This window comes from Perissodus microlepis, chromosome 8 (assembly GCF_051167445.1).
Source record: "Perissodus microlepis isolate ML-2025 ecotype Zambia chromosome 8, ASM5116744v1, whole genome shotgun sequence".
In the NCBI taxonomy this organism is placed as follows: domain Eukaryota; kingdom Metazoa; phylum Chordata; class Actinopteri; order Cichliformes; family Cichlidae; genus Perissodus; species Perissodus microlepis.
In genome coordinates this window covers 2,838,493-2,860,720 of record NC_140468.1, presented here as the reverse complement: position 1 = coordinate 2,860,720, position 22,228 = coordinate 2,838,493, and the positions used below count along the sequence as shown (strand labels likewise).

Sequence of the window (22,228 nt, the reverse complement as noted above, 5' to 3'; positions counted from 1 at the left end):
TCAGGATTTAGTGCTACCTGCTGTTTGGTGATGCTGTGAAAGAAACCAACTCAGGTGCATAGCTAAAAAAAAAAAGAGAGAATAATTGAACTCCTGAGTTTATAAACTTTGTTGCAAGTGTGTAATCTTTTGCTCTGAAATAAACTGATGTGCAAAAGTCTTGAGCCAACCCTCATTTCTTTATATTGTGCTTCCAAGGAGCCAGATGTCCCTTAAAGTTTGGAGAATTATTCCAGAAAGAAACAACAGAAAGCTGCCTCAGAGTTCAGACTGTGTAAAAGAATAAATCTGGTGACACAAACATTCATTTTCTAGCTAATTATACTTGTATAAACTCTTTTTGCCTCGTATACTATATTTCCACATGTTTGCGAAATATGAAGAAATGAGGAGCTGCTCGACACGTGCACAGTTCTCCGTACTGTCTGCCTTTGGTGCATCACTCTAAAAATCTCCATAATCCACCAAACTGTCTCTGGCTGGATGGTCTGTTACAAATAAACCAAAAACAAACAAAAGGCCAAGAAATATTATACAGTAACATTTAATCATGAAAAGGTCGAGTAGAGACCATAGAGGGACGAGTGTCCATTCAAACAAAGGGGCGCGATATGAGGAAAATACGGCACACAGCTAAACCACAGTCTTTTAAAAAATAAAGTCAGTGCACAAATAATCTTACAAAGATTGCATAATATAAAGAAAGGTTATAAAATTTCCCAGAAATAGTGCAATTTTACCACCACCAGGAAAATAAAATAAAACCTGCCCCAATGTCGATGCCAGTCGTCTAAACGCTCCGCCGGAGAGCATTTTGGTTTTCGTCACGCGAACCGTTTTGAACTAAATGCTCTGCGGTCTGGAGGCAGGGCTCGGAGTGAAAAGAGAGCAGATGTTTCTGGATGGCTACATGTTACTGAGACACAACACACACATGCAAACAAACTCTTCATTGCACTTGGGAAAATGAATATAAAATGAGTTTCTATACAATAGTGTATATGGGACAGTCCAGAGAGGCCCACCTGTCGATACTCAGCACACACATTTAACTTAAAGCAGAGCCAGTGTTTCTACTCAGTCTGCAGACTAAAGGCTACATGTGTGCACAAACATACCCACAGGGCTTCAGTTTTCACATTTAATAAGGACATAATAGCAGAAATCCCACTCATTTCCTCCACCAAAGGTATATTTCAATGTTTCTTGTATGTAATACATCTTTACAAACACAGCTCTGACACTGAGCTCCTACTCACCTCCAGTAAAAAGCGGCTTACAGATGAATGGCAGCTACTGCATAAACACATGAAGGTAACTTATCCCTGACACCTCAAAAACAGAGTCACACACACGACCGGGCTCGGGACAGGAAATAGAATAAATGCTGGAATAAATGTTGCTGGCTGTTTTCTGAAAATTAGAAGAAATCCAAGAAAAGGTAATAACTCTGTGCTACAGAGTCGGACCACACCAACACGCCAGCAACACACAAACACACCCACACATCCTCTGTGAGCTCAGAAAATCCAACTGTGAGGACTGAGTTTGTGACGTTGCTGCACAACACTTCTGTTCCAGATATTTGATCCACCCCTGTGCCGGCACATCATTCTGCAACGCTCTCAAATTAAATAAAAATACATGTACTCATGATCTGCAGAAAAATCTCCCTCCTGGCTGCATTTATGATCACTAAAGAAATAAAACAAACATCGTAAAAAGTGTCTTAAATTCCCTTTAACCCAAAATCCTCACACCTGAATGTCATGAAAGAATTACAATTTGTCGGTTTGCTGATAGGTAGTGCACCAACAATGTTACTCCCTAGTACAAATCTACTAGATCAGAGGTGTCAAACATAATGTGAAGATTAAAAGAAGCTTTACAGCTTGGACTGCGTTTTGTGCTTAAGAAAGTAGAGTCTGACTCGTCCAGTTCATCTGAGCCAGAGGTCACTTTACCGCCTTCTTCCAAAAACTAGTTCTGCCCCCCCCAACTAAACTATGCCTATAAAGTAAGGAGGGTTTTTCCTAAATATAAAACAATTTGGCACCACTTTCCCTTAAAAAAAGAACATATTTTAAATCCCTCCCCTCTTTTCATGAAATGACTGAAATAACAAGGAAAGAGAGATTTGTTAAGTAGCATAGACTTCTTATTGCCTTTAGTGTATGTGGAGTAATTGTGCTTACATGCATCGTCACCACCTAAAAATCCCATTATGATCCAGGAGGAATCCTGGGAAAATGTGCATTTTTTTCCACTGTGCAAAAAGAAGAAACAAAGTAAAATTCTGGGAATTAACTAAAAGTTTCTGTTTTCATTACAGATCAAAGTCCAGGCAATGATCAGCTGGTACTTTCTTATTTTACAGACTGATTTCTTTAAGAGTTTAAAGTTCTTCATACCACATAAAAAGGCAAAAATCTGCTTTCTTTACACGTTTGTAAGGAACAGCATCAAGAAAAACTGGACCCAGAATCTAAAATGAGTTTGACACCCCTGTGCTAGAATACACTCACAAACACTATAAACAGCACAATATACACACATCAAATAAGCTAGACAGAGTTAACAAAACACAGCTGCATGATCCAAAGTGGCACCAACGTGAAACACGAGTGACGTCAGGAGCTCCACGGAGCGGTCACTGAGTTACGAACCCTCCTCTCACTGGAGGCCAAGCGTACATTCAACATCTGTTACGAAAAGAATGCCTAAACGAGCCCAGCCTGGATCCAACGTATCGCGCCACCTCGAAGGTTGTTCGTCTCTCTAGTGTCATGAGATGAGGGCGGAGTGCTACATGTACTGGTGTGCATATTCTACACTATATTCCTGCATCCTGCAGCCAGGCGACGCTCATCGCTCGCCCCAAAGAATCCAGCTACCACTTCTGAAAATAACCAGCCTCCTCTTTGTGAGCGTGCATGCTGAAACACTATGGAGAACGAAGGTCGGGACGTTAAGATGAGGATGCTGGTGTAAGATGAGGGGAAGGGACTATTTTCTTCAGCCTCAGAAGAATAAAAAGCAAACACGGTGTTAGTTTATTTTTTTGTTGTTGTTTTTTTAAAGGTTTAAAGAGCTGTACCATGTCTCTTTAGGCATGTTAGTAGATAGGCGTTCACTTCACAGGCTCACATCAACGACAGAGCGATTTCTGCACGTGCTTCCAACACTAATAAACCAAAGATACTCGTCAGTGCCAATACGTGAGGAGGTGTGGTTCAGAGATGTGCTGCTTTGGTACCATTACGATTATGGACGGTAGTAAACAAACAAAAAAAAAACCACACCCAAAGAGACGAGAAAACACATTTACAGTAACACTCCTGCTCAGGAGGACGGACGGAAAGGATCACAAAGCTTAAATTAATTTTTTAAATATATATATGTATGTATGTATGTATGTATGTATGTATGTATGTATGTATGTATGTATGTATGTATGTATGTATGTATGTATGTATGTATATATATATATATATATATAATTTTTTTTTTTTGTCATTTAACGGACTCCCTGTGAAGATAAAAAACATTAGAAAGAGGAGTAAGTGTGGCATCAGCGTGCTGAGAAAGACTGCAGGCCTCTCGGTCAGTGCGATTCAGAAAGCACCGATGGACGACAGCAACACACACATGCGCTCCCACAGGCCCACAGGAAGAGGCCACAACAGCCCAAACACACAGTCAATCCCAGTGTATGCAAGGCCCGCCCCCTCCACCCACACAGGTCTGACGATCATTTTAAAGGCGGTGGGCGTGCAGTTTGTGGGGCAGTGCTGGCGTGAGCCCTCAGGCGCTGAAGCCTGGCAGTTTCGGGTTTCTGGTCAGTTACCGGGCAGCTCCCTCTCGGGTGGAGTTCAGAGCTGGTGCACGATGCTGTCTGTGTGGTTGACCGAGACGGAGCCGTCCTGGCGCAGCCGCTGCCACTGGAAAGTTGTGCTGAGGGAGCCCACCTCGTCCTCCTCGTTCTCCTGCTCCTTGGCAAACTCCATAAACACCTGCAGGACAAAAGGAAACAAGGAAAGCTTGGAGTGAATAATCCAGATCGGAAGTACAAACTGGCCGTGTGACCTGTAAGCCTACCTGCTCTAAGGTGGACTGGGAGAAGTTGTACTCTTCAAAGTTGAAGGTTTGCTTGGCTGAAGACACAAAGAAAGAAGATTAAGTACACGGGAGAGAGAGCAGAGCTGTGGAGGAGAAACGATGGGTCAGCACTCACTCACCGCTCTCTAACTGGGAGAAAGACTTGGCCAGTGATTGGACGTCCTCCATGGGGATCTTGTAAACCATCAGCGTAGCAAAGCTGGAAAAACAGCACACATACATACAGAATTAAACTGGGACACACAGAGCAGTAGCACGCGTCTGTGTTTCCACAGCTCTATTTTCCATAATGCTTCCTCCTCTCTTTTTTCGCTCTTAGTTGACTTTTAGTTTTGACTCTGAATTTAATCAGTGGTATAATAAGCTACCAAAATACATATAAAAGCTCATGTTTTGCCTCATTTATTGATTTCTAACATTTTTATTTAAGCTCTTTTGCATTTGTTTGAGTCTTTAGGGCTGCTACGCCCTCAGTAGGTACATTTACTTCTACCCCAAAAACAACCTCGAACAAGTCCCACACGTTGAGCGAAAAAAACGTGAAAGCACAGGATATCTACTCCCAACTGTTATTTTAAGGGAAAAGTTCATTTTATTTTACTTTACAAAGTGTTTAACTTCTAAAAGCTCGACTTCCACGGTTCATTCTAACGTTTGACACAGTTTTTGTGAACAGCTGAAACTGGGTTGTTCCATTAATCATATTTTAATCACAAGCACGATTCTGTCTTTCAGTCAGGACAAAATTCTTACTCTGGATTTGATTTTTGCTTTCTCAGTTTTATAAGGTTCACTGCTTTCCTTTACAGTGTGCTGTTGGCACTCATTAAGTGTCCATCACTGTGTAGCTGAAGTGGAAGAAAGACAGGTGTTAATCAACTGAAGCCATCTACAGGAAGAAAACACTGAAGGTTTCACAGCTGGACTAGCTGCTGTGGAGTTATGTGACCGCATTCCCATCTGGTGCTCTCTTCACCGCCATCGGTGCTCGCTGGCTTTATGATCAAAAATATACAATCCAGCCCACTGGACACGTTTAGTAAACGTGAATGAGGATGTACATTTTGGACTGTCTTTTAAAGACTTTTACAGCTCGTCCTACTGATAAACACCTTTGCCACTTTCATTCATACTACACCAAAGTCCATCCATTCAAGTAATGAACAGTTAAATGACTGAAAAGTTGCAGCTTTTTTCTTCTCTGGAGCTATTTATGCTTTTCTATTGTGTCCACACAGATGTCTTTCATTAACTACAGCAGCATTTTGTTATCATGTAGAAACACTGAGACACACTTGAAACTGCACAAGGATTAAATGTGCAGTTAAACTTCTTCACAATGACAGAAAAAGGATTTTTACCAATCCAACTCATTTAAGATCAAAATGGGCTGTAAAACGAGTCTGAACTGCACACAGACACAGACAGGTCAGGGCTCACCTCTCCTGCCGAGCGGCGTGAGGGAATATTCGTAGGATCTCCTTATGCAACAGCGCCACCTGCTGGAGCCCCGTCAGCTCTTCTCTAAGTTTCACCTCCAAACTGTAACCGCGGCCATATTTTCCTTTTAAATGTTGGATGGAACCGATACATCTGCAGGAAAGAGACCAAGCATTAAGAGGCATTATGCCGAGACTCGGAAGTTTGAAAAATTATTGAGAAAGCAACTGTGGAGCGAACCTCAGCTGCCCAGAAACCATGATGGCGACGCGGTCGCACACAGCCTCGGCTTCCTCCATGTAGTGAGTGGTCAGGATGGCTCCGCGCTGACGGTTCTTAAAAGCGGCTCGCATGGCCCTCCTACACGAAGAAACGCGAACGATTTACGTACTTTTGCTTTTTTAACGGTAGCATTGCTTATGAAATTAAACACATTATTTGGCAGTGAAAGAAAAAAAAAACATTTATTTGAGAGAACTTCAGCGCTTCACATTTGAAACAAGCAAAAGGCAGAAAAATGCTTCTGTAAGGAAAACATCATCTCACCACATGCGCTGTTTGGACTTTGGATCCATCCCTGATGAAGGCTCATCCAGTAAGACGATCTGAGGATTCCCGATCATGCTCAAGGCAAAACACAACTGCAGACATACAACACAATAATATCATACAAATACTGTAAAACTATAACAGAAAAGATTAGAAGTACCTCATGTGTTTCATGACAGAACACACTGCCGCGAAAAATAAAATTAATCTTAAAAAGCTAAAATATTCTGACTCGTTAGGAGTAAAACGTCGATTTTGCTGTTAACACCAACAGGTTTCTGATAAATACTTTATTATCAGGCAGGATAAACACAGCATTAACATTATAATCGAGCAGACTAATAGGCAAGCGGAGGGTCTCCTCACCTTCCGCTTGAGTCCTGCAGACAGAGTCTTGGCTTGTTTGTGTAAGTGGTCCTTCAGCTCCAGAGCATTCACCACACTGACAGCAACGGCAGACACACAACAGCCGTTATTATCTTTACACACTCTCTCTCTCTCTCTCTAAAAGATTTAAAGATCTACATCATCTTTGACTGTCTGACTGTTAAAAATAGAAACGTCAAACGTCAGGGGGAAACCGGTACTGAGGATGAGACCGAGACTTTACCGTTTGATGATCCCCGGCACGTCCTCTCCTTTCAGGCCTTTAATGGCGGCGTAGATCTCCAGATGCTCCTGCAGAGTGACCCGAGGCCACAGAGGGTTCACCTGTGGACAGTAGCCCACGTGCTCCAGAGGATTGTCCACTGAGCGAAACTCAGTGCTGTAGTCTCCCAGCAGCACCTGGACCAAGACGAGCAAAAATTCAGTGTTTTCTTGGTTTAATAACAAAAACAGCATAAATAAAACACTAAAAAGAAAAAAAGTGTTCCATGAGTAACATGACTGAAATTATTAAATAAACAGAGGAATGCTTCAGTATCATCCTACTGTACCTGGCCTGCAGTGGGGTCAGTGTCACCTGCCAACATGTGCATGATGGTGCTCTTTCCTGCTCCGTTGGGGCCCAACAGTCCAAGAACTTCACCTGAGGAAACAGCAGGTTAGGATTCAGACTGTGGGTGAAGTCGGCCGGTTGGGAACCACGCAGCATAAGAAAAAGCAGCAAGACTAAGCGTACCTTTACGGACACAGAAAGAGACGTTCTTTGTGGCCAGCTTCCTCTTCTTGCTTAGAGAAAATCCTTCTCTCCTGCCCTTGTACTGCTTCTTCAGGTTACTCACAACCACGACCGGTTTCTAAACAGACACAGAAAAGACAGAAAAAGGAGCAAAATGCCTTCAGATCACTGACGAGAAACAAAAAACTAAAGATGCCTGGCTAAATTAATCTTTATTACACCTTGACTCTTCAACAGGGACCAGGGACTTCAACAGCATTCTTAATTTATGTATTGTAAACATTTACCTCTTCACAGGACTGACAGCTGAGGGCCTCTTTGACTCTGGCCCTTTCCATCTGGACATCTTCGTCCTCATTCTGGCCTTCTTCTAGGTTCCTCTCCACCTTGGCCTTGGACTGGGATGAGATCCTGTGAACATTTTAAAAGAACAATCTGCTGCATTTAATGTAGGCATCAAAACCTATATGTTTTTATTGCAGTAAAACGGTTGCGACCACATTTTGTTCAGGGATCTCGGTAACTCCAAAAGCCTCAAACTTTTCTACCTTTATCAAAGCAATAAACCTCAGTATAAATAAACCAGAGGTTCCTGTAATCAGAGTTATGAAAGCGATCATCACCTGCAGAGCTGATCGTTTTTCATCGTCCTTCCTCCAGAATGGATCTCCAGCCAGCGAAGCAGGAAAAGCAGAACGATGCACTGGAGATAGGGCTGAGCACAGACACACAGTTACAGTTAAATACAGTTCTGACATTTGTTTATCACATTTTTTCCCTCAAGTTATGAAATATGATACATACAGCTAAAACTGAAATGAGTAGGTTCTTCCACAGGAAGTTCTCCTCGTAGACAGTCGGGAGGAAGGTGGCCTGAGAAATGGAGAAATGCTCTCAAACATGACTCCAATAACGGCCTCAGCCCCAATGATATATGATCGTGTATTTATTTGAAAAACACAGCTGTATGCTTGACAGAGAAAGCAGCTGTTGCCCTGAGCTCCTACCTTGGTGATGCAGTTGAGACAGCCCATGAGAGGGTACAGCGGGTTGAACAAACACAAGACGTTGTGCAGGGTTCTTGTCAAAACTGGATTGTTGTTTACGAAGGACAACTGAACCACCGAGGCTGACACGACGCACACCTGAGGTACAAGCAATTTATTTATTTTTAATAAAGGTTTCAATCTAAAGCATTTTTGTTGTCATGTGAAGAACAAAGAAAAGAAGAAGAAGAAAGAAGAAGAAAAAACAGCAGCAGCAGGCTTGTTCAGGATCACATGTTTGAGTCTCACCATCATGGAGATGACAGAGAAAAAATCCCTGTTGCTTTGGACTCGGGCGAAGCCGAAAGACGACACATAAGTGAAGAGAATCATGGCTGGGCTGAAGCCAACGGTGCAGAGAACCTAAGGGGGGGCAGAAGCCATGAGATGAAGTCACATATGTGTTGTATTACAGAGGAATAAAGTCTGCGATACAGCGCTTTAAGCAGCTGGACGCACCACCGCAGAGAGGTTGCTGGAGTTGAGCAGGTTTCCGGTGTGGAAGGAGAAAAGGATGATGGACATGAAGGACAGGATGAGGTAATAGAAGGGGATGTCCACCGCTGCCTGACCGCACCAGTACGCTGACGGTACGAGACCAGAGATGCGCAGAGTTGAGCGACACTTTATCTGCAAAGGGGACAAAACCCCCAAAACAAAACACAGAAGTGACGAGAAATATGTAAGAAATGTGAGTGTGTGGCCTGATGTTCTCACTGTACCAGACAACGTTTCTTTTTTTCCCTCTAAATCTTTTGTTGAAAAGATGAATCTGTTTTTTATCTCTGTGACTAACTGGTTACCTCTCGGTCTCGAGTGTGGTCCATTGCAAAATATGCCGGCATTCCAGCTGCCAGCATTCCCAGTATGATTGCCTCTATGTACACCAGCGCGTAGGATGTAGCATCAGGGATTTGCTGATGGGCATCACAAAGGGAAAGTTTAGTGTCTTGGAAACGACCTCTGTTATCTGACTCTATATTGGTCAAAGGCACTCACATATTCAAAGGGTTTGGTCCACGTTCGGATCTGCCCGGTTCCATTCAGACCTCTTAGAAGAGCATTGCTCAGTATATTGACAGTCATGGGCAGGGAGTGAACAGTCGTGCTGTTAAATGCAACGCTGTATCTGAAACCCTGTTAACAACACATGAAACAAAGTGTCAACAGCATCTTGTGAACTCAGCACTCCATCTAAACAGAAAGCTCTCAGTTAGAGGAGCCAGCAGCCCTCAAACAAAGAGCACTTTGCCTGGAACACGAGCACCGTGACACATTAAATGTAGGTGGAGGTGCTCCAGTTTCATCTAATCTGATATCAGTAATTAAATTCAATCTATGCAATATTAAAGTGACCTTGCTGGATCTTGTTACGTTGATGGCAGCGCTGTGGGGAGCCGCCGCCATGTAGTCGCTCTGCTTCATCATTTCCACTTTGATGTCCTGAGACTCGATGTTGTGGATGAAATCGGAAATATCAGAGCCTGCAGGTACGAAAAAGGCACGGCTAAAATCATCCATACAACCATTTTCTGCTGTGTCACAGGGGCAGCGGTCCGAGCAGAGATGGGCAGACCTCCTTCGACATAATCTGAGTTTGTTGCCACTCAGCGTGAGCCCAGACACCCCTCAGAGGAAGCTTAATCCTGGTTGGGGGGCTACAGCTTGCAACTATAAAACTGCATCATGTAGAAGCTCATAGGTGTCAATAAAAACAATTCAAATCAACATCAAGGAAGTCGGTTAAATTACACCCACAGGACATATTGTAATGATTATGGTTAGTGGGATATTTCACACTTGTGCAGAAGTGCAATGCTTCATCACAGTGTTTACATCATGTTGTGCTTTGTGATAGAGCTGAGATCTCAAGTCTTATTCAGGGAAAAAACCCACTGAAAGTGAAACAAGCCCTTTAACTCAGTTACACAGAAACTGTCAGGCTGCCGTGTTTGTATCTGTGACACTCACCAGTTGAGTTCTGAACCAGGAGGCTTGTGGCGTATCTCTGGGGCGCCTGGTTCCTCCTGAGGAGGTAAATTGGCAGAAATTGGCGGTCTGAGGAGTGAATCTGGATGTTTCCTGTGGCCAGCGACAAAACCAGGACTGCAGCCACAAACACCAGGAACAAGGCCAGACTGGAAGAGGAGGAAGGGGGAGGTTAGAGTCAGGAAAGTCTCAATAAATGGGAAGAATAAAGCCTCAAAACACATCCCTATTTCTGTGACTGGACAAAGAGGCAGAAAACTATGGATGTCATTTAGTTCTTTAACTCTAAGCTACAGGAGCAGATGGAGCATGTGTGTCCATCATATGACAGATTAACATACAAACAACAAAAACAAAAAACATATATTGTATTAAGGTATTAAATAAGAAGCCCGGTTTACCCATGATATCTTCAAAATAAAGAAATTGGCTAATAAAGTAAAATAAAGAGAACACTCACGTGTAAATGAAGGCCTTCCTCTCCCGGCGCATGTTGAGCATGTGCAGCCACGCCACGGTGCTGAACTGCTGCCGCCACAGGGCGTGACCCGTCACAACGTCCGACTTTGTGTCGGAGAACGTGAGCAGCCTCTGGTCCGTGTCGTCCAGGGAGGCGGTGTCGCACTCGTCGTCCGCCTGCTCTCGATTAAACACGCTGTAGTCTGAAAACATGAAACGACTTTTACTCAACACCAGAGCTCCTTTGACTTTTTCCATTCGAAAAACTTAAATCAGCAGCAATCTTCAGTTTGGCGACACACTCACCAGCCTGATCCACTTCAGCCTCTGCCTCCAAACGTAGGAAAACATCTTCCAGCGTTGTCATGGAAACACCATAGTTGACTATTCCCAGTCTGGGTTGAGAGTCGAGCTCCGAGAACAGGCCTACGAAAGATGAATTCAGGACCGCTCAGCGCGCTGCGTGGCTCACAGTCAAAGCTGAATCATGACTGAGTCATACTCTATTTTTAAAATACTGTCCGGATATTTTTAAAGGATATTAAAGAAACCATGAAGGCCAGGAGTAAGTAAACTTTCCCCTTTGAGCAGGAACAACTGCTCCAGTATCACTCTGCTCTGCCCCAGTGCAGATTCAGAGTTTCAAGAAATTGCTTTATTTGCAGTAGATTGCTTTGGAGTTATGATTTGTAAAAACATTTTTATACAATGCACAATGTCAAAGCAAGGCAGTTAAACCAAAAACTGCTGATGGGCACATTTAGGAGTACATGTCTGTGCACAGCTGCATGCGTGTTGCTACAGAAAGCAGGCAGCTATCAGAGAATCAGCCTTCAGCACAAAACAAGAGTCGGGATAAATGTGCAAAAACGTGACCCGACTGTAAACTAAAAATATAATCAGTACAATTTAATGCTCAAAAAACAAACACGCACAAAGGAAACCTCTGTATGCTCGACTCATGTCATGATTTTTCTTTAAATTTTTTTAAATGTGATCGACGGACGTTCCTGTGAATCGAACCTGGGAACGTGTCCATGCTCTCAAAGGGCAGAGTGAAGGTCAGCTCCGCCTCGTGCTGTCGGGATAACTTGGCTTTGGGAACGTGCTGCTTAACCAAAGACGTGATCTTTTCTGTGTCACATGCCTCGCTGATAGACATTCTGCAAAGGATGAAGAAAAACATCTAAATCTAGTTCGATAAAGACGCCTGTGGTTAATACACATTCTAAACTCAGCAATAACAAAAACAATCGAATTAATTATTCCTTTTGGGTTCTTGTAAGAGTCAATTAAAGGGGTCCTTGCCTTAGATGATAGCCCACACCGCACTTGATCTTGAGATACAGAGAGGAGCCAACACACTTCAGCTGACCTTGAGAGATCACAGCTTTGCGATCTGCAGAAACAAACATTCAAAAAAAAATAAATCAGACACGTTTTCAACTCGCGTGGAGATAAACCTTTGTTCTCATATGGGTCAAGTATTAAACTGGAGCTGCTGCTCGGTTACATAAAGCTGTGCTGGTGTTTTCTGCTCGCCTCTGCACCTTGAATCTCACTCTTGAAATTCTCCTGCAGCAAGGAAGGAAACTCAGCGCTGACCTCATGATGAATAATATCACCAAGCTGGAGCATATGTTAGCAGTATACTTTAAAATATGCATACACAACAAACCTGAGTGAAAACTGTTCATCCGGTCAAACGGTTTTATTTTAAACATCATCAAGAAAAGACGGAAAGTTTTCTGCAACACCAGCTCCTGATTAAAATATTGATCAAGCTAGAAGATCCTGAGATACCATCATCCAGGATAAGAATAAAGCACAATTTCTGGTCTGCATTTCCAGTCCAAAGTGTGGGTTTGTGTATCTTCCACAACAAGGAGCATTCGTACCAGCAAGGATGTCTGCCTCGTCCATGTAGTGCGTGCTGAGCACAGTGACTCTGCCGGCCCGGCGACTCTTCAGCAGAGACCACACCTGGTGCCTGGAGTAGGGGTCCATGCCGGCCGTGGGCTCATCTAAGAGCAGGATCTGACAGAAACAACCACGAACCCACGTTATCCGAGAAGGACTGGTGTCTGGATTCGGAAAAAACTGAAGTAAGATTGCGCACAGGTACCTTGGGATCTCCTAGAATGGCGATGCCCACAGACAGTTTCCTCTTCTGGCCTCCGCTCAGATTCTTGGCCTGAGCCGTCATGATCTTCTCCAGGTCCAGGTCCTTCAGCACCTTTGTGACCTGTCAGAGAAGGAAACATCACACTAAGGCTCAACAAGCACTTGTTACTGAAACAGCTTTTTAAACAACCTCAAGAATGTCACATATTCTCCTGCTGGAAGCACTAATGCACATACATGAACACTATGACAACAACATGCTCTGGAGTCTTTCTATGAAATCTAAATCTTAAGGAAAATAGACACAGACCCCATCCGTGTGTCATTTTTACTTTTTAAACAGTGGATTTAAAGACCTTCTAGAAGCAAGTCTCACAACTCTGCAGTCATCTTTACAATAAATTTGATGTTCCCATCTAATTTAAAGCATCATCACTTACTGGATATATTAACTGTATGAATAGAATCACCAAAATGTGTCAAATTTGTTCACAAAGAGCGCTTTTTCTTATACATACTTCTAACTTACACTTCAACTACATCTGCGCTTCATTAACTAATCTCGGGGTCTTCAGTCTAACCCTCCAGAGCACTGAACAAATGTCAGTCTGATGATTAGCAAAGAACATTTCTAATCTACCTACAGCTTTGCTATGGAAACCACAGATTAGGATGATAAGAAGACGTTTGCTACCACACACCCTGAAATTATAGGAAATGAAACTACTGTGTGTTTGTGCATATGCCAGTGCAGCAACATGATTGGCTGATAGTTTCCTGGTTTCTGTGGGTTATTAGCTCTGTGGTGATAGGTTTCATCAGCTAAAGATGAAAAGAGATTTCTTCTCAAGATTCACAGCCACTGTTCAAGTTTCTGCTTGCCGTCGAGTTTAAGCACATTTAGTTTATAAGAACTACAAATCACCTTTTAACGTCGATCAACCCTGGTGTCGAAGGTTGTCACCGATAGTTTTCCTGCTCCGGCCCCAATATCTTGTATTAGGATCTTCTATTCTACTCTATATTTAAGCATACCTTCATCTGATGGAGAAACACACTGATGTGCTTTTTTAACGTCAGTGTTTCCATGCTTTGTCTTGTTATAGGTTTGATGTCATGTTTCAAATGTACGGTTTTAACTTTGATAAATGTCAGAATGTTTCAGACTTTGCACTGCGGGAACATTTCGATCGTCACATTTACCTCGGCGTCGATGTCTGCTCGCGGGATCCCTTTGATGGCAGCAAATATCCTCAGGTGCTCCTCCACCGTGAGCACATCAAAGATGATGTTGAACTGAGGGCAGATTCCCACCAGCTGCTTCATTTCGGACGCGTCGGCAATCTCTGCCACAGGGGAGCCGTAGATGGTGGCCGTGCCGTTCGTCGGCGGGCAGATCCCACACAGGATGTTCATGAGGGTGGACTTTCCAGCCCCGCTGTGTCCCAGCAGAGCTGTAATCTGTCCCTCATAGATGTCAAAGGTCAAACCTGAGAAGGAGAGGTAAAGAAACAGGAGGAGATACGGGATGTTATTTCAGTCCGTTGTAGGAATGTGGAAAAATATCTAATCTAACCATGTAAATCAGGCTTTCTGCTTATTACTGAGGTTGGATCTTTAGCCCACATTATACAGCACCTTCACATGATTCATGCTGTAACCTTGAACAACATGTATAATCATAGAAAAGCACTCACCTCTCAGAGCCTCCACCACGTTGTCCTTTTCTTTGTACACTTTGCGGATGTTATTGATGCTGTTGGAAACAAAACAAGCGAGCAATGAAGAAACAGTGAAACTGAAAGGAGAGAAGCGTAAACACAGCAGCAGAGTCAGTTGAAGAGCAGCTCTCAGGTTACAGGCTGGACCTCCAGGCTCTCCTCAGCTGATGCTACAGCTGAGCCTAACGCTGATCTACCCGAAGCTCTCAGAGCCTCCATCTCTCAGTCCTCTGAATCCATACTTTTAGTAAAGGTACTCTGTGAGCACTGACATAAGAATAAAATGAAATATTGGTAAGTTCAGGCTTTTACCGGATGGCTTCTTTCCCTCTGAACTCGGGAGAAACCGGCTCGATAGACTCGTCCCCACCAGGAGCGCCGTTCAGCTCAGTGTCGTACACCGAGCTCACCTCAACATAGCGCTTTCTGCGTTTGGACCAATAGGACGGCTTCAGGAAGTAAACCAAGGACCTCCGCATTCCAAACTCACCTGCGTATCAGAAAATCATCATGAAAATAAAATGAAAACACAAAACAAAACAAACAGAACTGCTAACCCAATCAGCTTCGACCAGCAGTGGGACGATTTAATGCTGCAGTCAATTAAAGCAGCACGATCAACGTGGTGTAACGCTAATTGAAGTACAGATGGATCTGCAGAGCAGTGCTGCACACACTCAGTGGGTGAAAAAGGAAACATCTGACAGTTTATTTCCCCACTCTGCAGTCATGCGCAGCACTCGCTGCACAGCACACCGCTGGAGGGCTTTTCAAACTTGCTGTGGGATCTCAGTTTGTTCTTTTCCTCAATGCCCAAAAGCTTCTACTGATCTGTAGCGCTATTGGAGAACATCAAGACATGTTGAGGAGGTCATTTTAACCATTTAAATCAGCTGTGTTGGATCAAGGACACGTCCGAAACCTGCAGGACACCGGCCCTCGAGGCCTGGAGTTCCCCAATCCTGAACTAAAGAGAAAATTCAAATGGTTCCTGAAAATCTTACATTTTGGCTAATTTTACAACCAAAATAATTCCAGGAGGGCCTTATGACACATGGGGGAATAGAGGGTAAATACTCTGTATTTTCAGCTGTTTTGCTACTATGTAAAAGAGAAAAAGGTGACTACAAAAACACACTTTTACTAACTTAATAGCCGCTGGATTTGTTCTGGCAAAAACCAGTGTTTGACCGCACTGAGTTGAAATATTTTTGCACTTACCAGGCAGCACCTGGTCCAGGTAGATAGCCAGCAGAAGATAAAGGATGCAGTCCACAACCAGCATCAGCAACGGCACGTACAAAGGATGAGGCCCGTTAGTCAGAGAAGAAAATACAGCACCGTCTCCCTGTGCCTCCAAGTAAACAACCTAAAATAGATATTAGACAAATACGCACTGAGATCAGCCTCGGTGGCATCTACTGCACAAAGCTTCATCTTTCTGAAAAATGAAGGCTGGAAAACTGCAGAGATTATATTGACATTTTTAGCAAGCTGCAGAAAGAACCTAATATCACTTATGATGCAATTAATAGAAAAATGATTTAAATTAATTAAATTAACAAAAACAGGATCAACACTGAGGTAAGAGAGGACTGCAGCAAGCTGCGATTTAATTTATTCCAGAAGCAGGAAAGTACTCCAGAGGAGACCAGAGCGTGTTTGTACCTGTGCAATGCCGATGGAGAAGGCACTGGGCGACAGCAGGCACAGAAGCCACACCAGCGGCTGTGGGAAATCCTTCACGAGGACGGTGAAGAGCGACAAGCAGCCAAACACCACCGTCAGCATGGATCCCACCGTGCTGGCAAACTTGGGCTTCTTAAACAGCGGAGTCAGCATGAAGGAGAAGAAGATCTGTGGAACAGAGTCAGGATATGGATGAGAGGAACGAACGTTCACTACTAACAACACAAAGGCTGGAATCAAATAGCCACAGCTATATTTTATTTCTTTATTTCTTTGCTTTCCCTCCATCCCAGCTCTACTCACTGATGATATTCCATACAGGAATATGAGGAAAAAGATGACAAGGAAGTTGCTGTTAGGAAACAACGCTGTGTACGTCGCGATGATGGCCATCAGGATGGACATGGTGGTCACCAGAGCAGCGTACAGGAGGCCCCATGATAACCTGTCAAGCCACACGTACACATGAACGTGAGTTTCTTTGGTCCGAGTGTCCGAATGTGCAGCGGCCGAAGCCGTTTCTCCTCACCAGAAGGCTGTGTCGTAAAGCCCCATCATGGTCATGGTGTCTTTGAGACGATGCTCCTTCTCAGCCGCCACGTTGACGATGAGGAAGGTGACGAAGGGCGTGAAAGCCAGGACCAGGTAGATGGAGATGAGGGCGTGGGGGAACTTCTGAACCTCCACAGAGCCGGGCTGACCCATCATCACCGCCTTCAGTTCGAGCTCGCTCAACACCGAACGTTTTGTCTGCATCTGAGCACAAAAGATGATAAAAGAGTTTAAAACTGGGACTTTTTTTCAGTAATGTAGTCAAAGAAAATCCATGTGTGAAAAATGCAGTTCAAATGTCCGAAATTCAACAAGACAAAACAGAAGACGGGCACAAGCTTGAAGCAAAAAAAATAAAAAATTAAAGATGTTTTGTGTCTGCTGTAATAAATAACTAAAGTCCCACCATATAACGTATCTGTGGTTAACACACTGTAGCTGCTGAGCTTCAGCCTGTCTCACCTGAATAATGGCTGCGTCGATCAGAGACTGGAGGTGAATGAAGCCGGAGTACCAGTAATTTGCAGCCCTGCAGTTTACCGAGCTCGACAAGCAGCTGGCTGCAGGAGACGAAGCAACGACAGCAATCAATCAAAATGTATTTGTAAAGAACCTTTGTTAAAGGTGATTCAATATAATATAAATCATAACAAATAATATACAATGACCATCAATATAGAGTAGATTAGAAAGATGAAACATCACAGCAATAAAATAACATTTAAACTAGCTTTTCAATAAAATAATACAAGGAAAGATTAAACAAAAGTAAATGATCTAAAAATCTAATATAGTAAAAATAGAATAAATACACTTTAAGTCCAAAAAACTAAAGTAAATGTGTAAGAATCAATATAAATCCAGGCTAAAAGTTTGAAGATTTCAACACTTCTGTTTTAAATTTGATCTTTTCTGTATGAAATATAAAACAACACCACAGGACGTCACACTCTAAGAGGGAATCAACTCTTTTACAGTTCTGTTCATCTCTTCCTCCACTCCATGTGTTCTTCCATCTTTTTATATTCCTTCATACCAAAAGAGCTACAACTCAGGATCCAGAAAGCTGAAGCATGTTTAAGGTTTAAATCGACTTTTTCTCTCCCTTCAATGTCTGATTAATGGAGAGGAAACGCTCTCAGATGTTCTGGGTGAGAGCCAGATCCAGTGTTGATAGTTCTCGCTTATTTTCCCTTCAACATCCTCATAATAACAAATTATTAGTCCATGTTACGTTCCCCTAAGTGTCCAGGTGAAGCAGGGAGATTAACAAAAAGTGGGTTAAAAAAAAAAAAAGGAGATAAAGGAGGCAAAACTAAAGGAAACCCCAGAAGTTGGCCACTAAACAAAATAATAAGTCAAGACCGTAAAAATCACCAACCCCCAGGAGTAAGCAGCCTTTAACCCTTAAAAAAAAATACTCCAGCAGTAGAAGGGCAGCACCTACAGATGGAGAAAGAGCAAGACGCACTCACCAGGGCAAAAAACACAAGTAACAAACAATCACAGCAGAGCATTGCTGCGCCCTGCCAGGGCTACAATGATAACTCATTTAAGGATTTTACCACCAAGATCATGTGCAATGCCCCGACTGACTGCTGTTTCTTTTAAACTAGCACGAGTACTTTAAACGATTCATTATGGAGGTTTTTTTTAAACCAAAGGACTCTTTCAAAGAGTATGTAAGTCTACAACACAAATGAGCTTCTGATCTGTCACTGTGAGGGATAAAGTGTAGAAACTTTGTACCCATTTAAAATAAAGTTGAGCCAAGCCATAAAAATAAAGCAGGAGAAAGTATAATAGTTTCAGTAATTAGGCTTTACCAATAGACTCTGTGTAGTCACTGGGTAAAGGCAGCTGGTTGTGCGGGAAACGGAGTTTGTAAGATGTGGCTGAGCTGTCCATGAACACGACGCCAACGTAGCTGGAGGGCTCGTAGAGGCTGGCGTTCTCCAGATCCTCCTCACTGGAGAACATCTCCAGACGATCCTGCATAACTGAAGGAGGGAAAAAAATGCTCGGTTTGCTCTTTTCGAACCCTCTGCACAAACCTAACGGACACAGAACCCCGCAGATGGTTTTCAGACTTACGCATATTCTGAGCCACCTCTTCCATGATGTAAGTGGTGATGTTACTGATTGGTGTGTAGCCGAGGCCTTTGAAGAAGTGGCTGTCACTCTCCAGCTCCGTCGTGCTAATGCCGCCATAGTAAACATGAGGATTCAGGGTGCTGATGAGTATCAGGAGCCCCAACAGGAGCAGAGGGAGGATCAATTCCTGCACAGACAGGGACACAGAAGGAATGTGAATAGGTTTGCTCAGTAAACCCTGATATCCCCCAGGTCAGATCAGATATAGCGTCATCTCTTAAATATGTTTTCTTGTGTATGTCCAAAGCATTACAACCCAAAGTTGGTGAAAATTCATGCTCTGTGGGACAGGAAATGAATTTACAGGTACATTTTAGTGAGAAAAGACATTGCTTTCACTGATGACTGCATGCACACAGCGGCTCTAACTGCAAAACCAAACCGCGAGATAAAAAAAGAAAAAAATTATATTCCTATTGATAAACAACCTGTAAGGCTGAACTCAGAGGGGGGCATGTCAAGAGTTTGAGGCTTGTGGTAGACAGTACCAGAGAAGAGAGATGATTATGTAGTGTGAAGCATGTTCTAGGTAATTTGTAGAGGTGGGAATCACCATACATCCCACGATACGATATTATCACAATACTTAACGCACGATACGATATTATTGCAATTTTTTAAAATATTTTGCGATATTCAGATTCTGTACATAAAGGTAAACTTTATCAATATTCATTTTATCTAATATCAAAGTCTCACACTCAGTCTTTCTCTCATTTCAGTCAGTTTTATTGTTGACAAACTGAACGGTTTGTATTATAGTCTAGTCCAATTATAGCTATTCTGAACTATGCAATTTATGAAAACTATGCAGCCCATTCAGCAACTGAAGAATTTGAAAGTAAATTAAAACAAAATACAATTTTACATTAAATAAAAAAAGTTTTAAACTTAATTAAAATAAAACATGTCTTAAATTAAAATAAGTAAACTGTCGTGTTTACTGCTGCCAAAAAACAAGTTAAACACATTTGGACAGTGAAGGAATGTCAGGATTCTTGCTCAGAAAAAGGAGCTGATCAACATGCTCTGAAGTCAGAGCATGTTCCAGTCCACAAAAACTTTTTTTGTAACAAAATATCGATTTCTGCTGTCCCTGTATCGATACATTATTAGCAAACAAAATATCACGATACTACACAGTATCGATTTTTTCCCCCACCCCTAGTAATTTGGCATCATCTGTGTACAAAACTCAACCTAAATATGGTGTCAACATTTTCTTGTCCCATCTAAAGCTCAAGTTTCCTGTTGAACAACTACACTTCTCACAAAAACACTGCGACAGATTACTAGATTCTAAAAATGTAGAACAAATCCAGTCTTTGGGGTAACGGCGGGTCTGTGAGTGAAATAAACAGGCTGTATTATTCACAGCGGAGCTTAGGGCGGCCCTGACTGCTGTTGAGGAAGATGGAGGCGGTCCCAGAGAGCTCCAAGTCAAAAGAAAAGCTGATACACAGGCACATAAAAAATGCATAGATGCAACTTAAAGCCGAATAAAAAATGCATGGTCTAACAAAGCAGAAATAGAAAGCAGAAAGAAGCAATGGTGCGGCTTCAACTTTTAGCGACTTTTAGCACACAGGCGTAAAAACACGACCTTTTCAACGACTTAGTGACACAAGCCGAGATCTCCCCAGAAACCAGAACACACCTCGACATCAGGCTGCTAGATTATGGTAAAAATCGCATGTTTCAGAAACTCTGGAAACATTAGTTATTTATTGGATTTAAATAAAATGTTTCTGCACCTGCAGGCTCTGCTGCTTGGTCCTCCATTTGATGAGCAGATTCTTGTAGAGAAGACTTCTTGTTTGGTTCCAGACTCCAGCGTCTCTTCTGTACGCGGGCTGCATGCTCCCAGCATTCCTCATGTGGATAACGTATGGACGAGAGGTCCTCTCACTAATCCTGGCCTCAGCTGCAAGGGACATAGATGGCAGAGAAGAAATTAAAAGCCCCGGACATTATGCACTCGAGCAGGAGGACTTGAGACAGTGAATCAATACAGCAATCATCAGTTCGGTCTGCAGTTATCCCGCAGACTAACTGATGCTTTATTTCCCGCTAGCATCTTAAAAGCTGCTTTGCTTTGTGATGATGAAAGGATTAATATTAAACTTTCAGCTCGTTCTGACTCCAAACTGCTGCAAAAAATATTAATAAATTCTCAGGGGGAGGATTCATTTATGTGACCTGGAGGCAGTTACTTTAAGGATGTCTGTTCAAACTGCAACATATTCTGATGATTTAGGTTTCCCAAACTTTGTTTAAATTTTGGATGTTTTACCATCTAACTCTTGATTTTCTTTATGAATGTAAAATCCAGTGACGTGGTGTTTATGTGTTCATTACATTACTGGTCTGCACAAATACTGCTGACTGAAGTGCTGCCTATCTGGTTCTTTTACAAAAGATTTCTGACAACAAGAGCATCATGTTGGTGGTTACAAATATTATTTATTTATTTTTTGCCTGGCTGATTCATACAATAAACTTTCATTTGAAGGACTTTCCGCTCTGCTTAGAGTTTGCTGCAGTAATATATAGTATTATATATTAGTTAACTAACCGAGACCCAGTATCGGTGTATACAGGTGTAGTATGACACCTGTCAGAAGTTTCTAATAAAGCAAATTAAACCCGCTTTTCTTGTTTTCGCCAACAGCGCTCCGATGTTAGCTACAACTGGCGCTAACCTGCTACCTGCTGATATTTCCATATGCTAAAGAAGAAAAATAATAATAATCGACAGACATTAGCGTCGCCGCTTCGTCCTCACCCGGACTGGAAAACAGGACAGGTGTAGGCAGCTGAGTGAGCTAGCCTCTTCACAGAATTAACCGCGGCTGATTGAGTGTATTTTTCTAATCTGACGCGCTGAATGGCAACACAGGCACACGGAGCAGCATCGAGCTAACAGGCTACAGCTGCCAGCGTGTGTACGCCGGGCTAAAAACACGTCCGCTCCAGAAAAACAAGCACAGCATACTCACGTATGAAATACATTAAGACATATCCTTCCTCAGCTCGCGATTTAACGGCATTACATTACAGATTTTATTTTGTAAGTATCAGGTAAACACCCCCTTAAACGAGCTGGTTTCTTGCGTCTCTACTTCCTTCTGTCAGATGCAACGCCCCGAAATGTGATGTCGGCCAATCAGATTTGGTCTCGGTGATGCTGACGCAAGTCTGCGCCAATCAGAATGCAGCAGCAGGCATTTATTTTCATTTCACAAACAGAGCATGTCGTTTGA

General features: G+C 42.8%; 1 protein-coding gene across 1 annotated transcript; it reads right to left on the bottom strand.

Moving 5' to 3' along the window:
- Positions 1-528: 528 nt before the first annotated feature.
- On the bottom strand, positions 529-22,101 carry abca5 (ATP-binding cassette, sub-family A (ABC1), member 5). The gene is made up of 38 exons (XM_084936992.1): positions 21,965-22,101; positions 20,720-20,889; positions 18,906-19,092; positions 18,638-18,811; positions 17,274-17,371; positions 16,789-17,015; positions 16,563-16,704; positions 16,239-16,427; positions 15,792-15,939; positions 14,883-15,060; positions 14,547-14,605; positions 14,053-14,339; positions 12,851-12,970; positions 12,624-12,762; positions 12,034-12,124; positions 11,749-11,888; positions 11,032-11,151; positions 10,727-10,928; positions 10,249-10,415; positions 9,634-9,761; positions 9,277-9,414; positions 9,081-9,194; positions 8,737-8,907; positions 8,527-8,640; positions 8,239-8,376; positions 8,036-8,104; positions 7,855-7,946; positions 7,519-7,642; positions 7,232-7,349; positions 7,047-7,138; positions 6,719-6,894; positions 6,475-6,550; positions 6,106-6,200; positions 5,800-5,919; positions 5,560-5,712; positions 4,239-4,318; positions 4,099-4,154; positions 529-4,013 (listed from the first exon to the last, which is right to left on the bottom strand). Exons 1-38 carry the CDS (start codon positions 21,975-21,977, stop codon positions 3,873-3,875), a joined length of 5,046 nt encoding a protein of 1,681 aa, XP_084793118.1. The 5' UTR covers positions 21,978-22,101; the 3' UTR covers positions 529-3,872.
- Between the last annotated feature and the right edge of the window lie 127 nt (positions 22,102-22,228).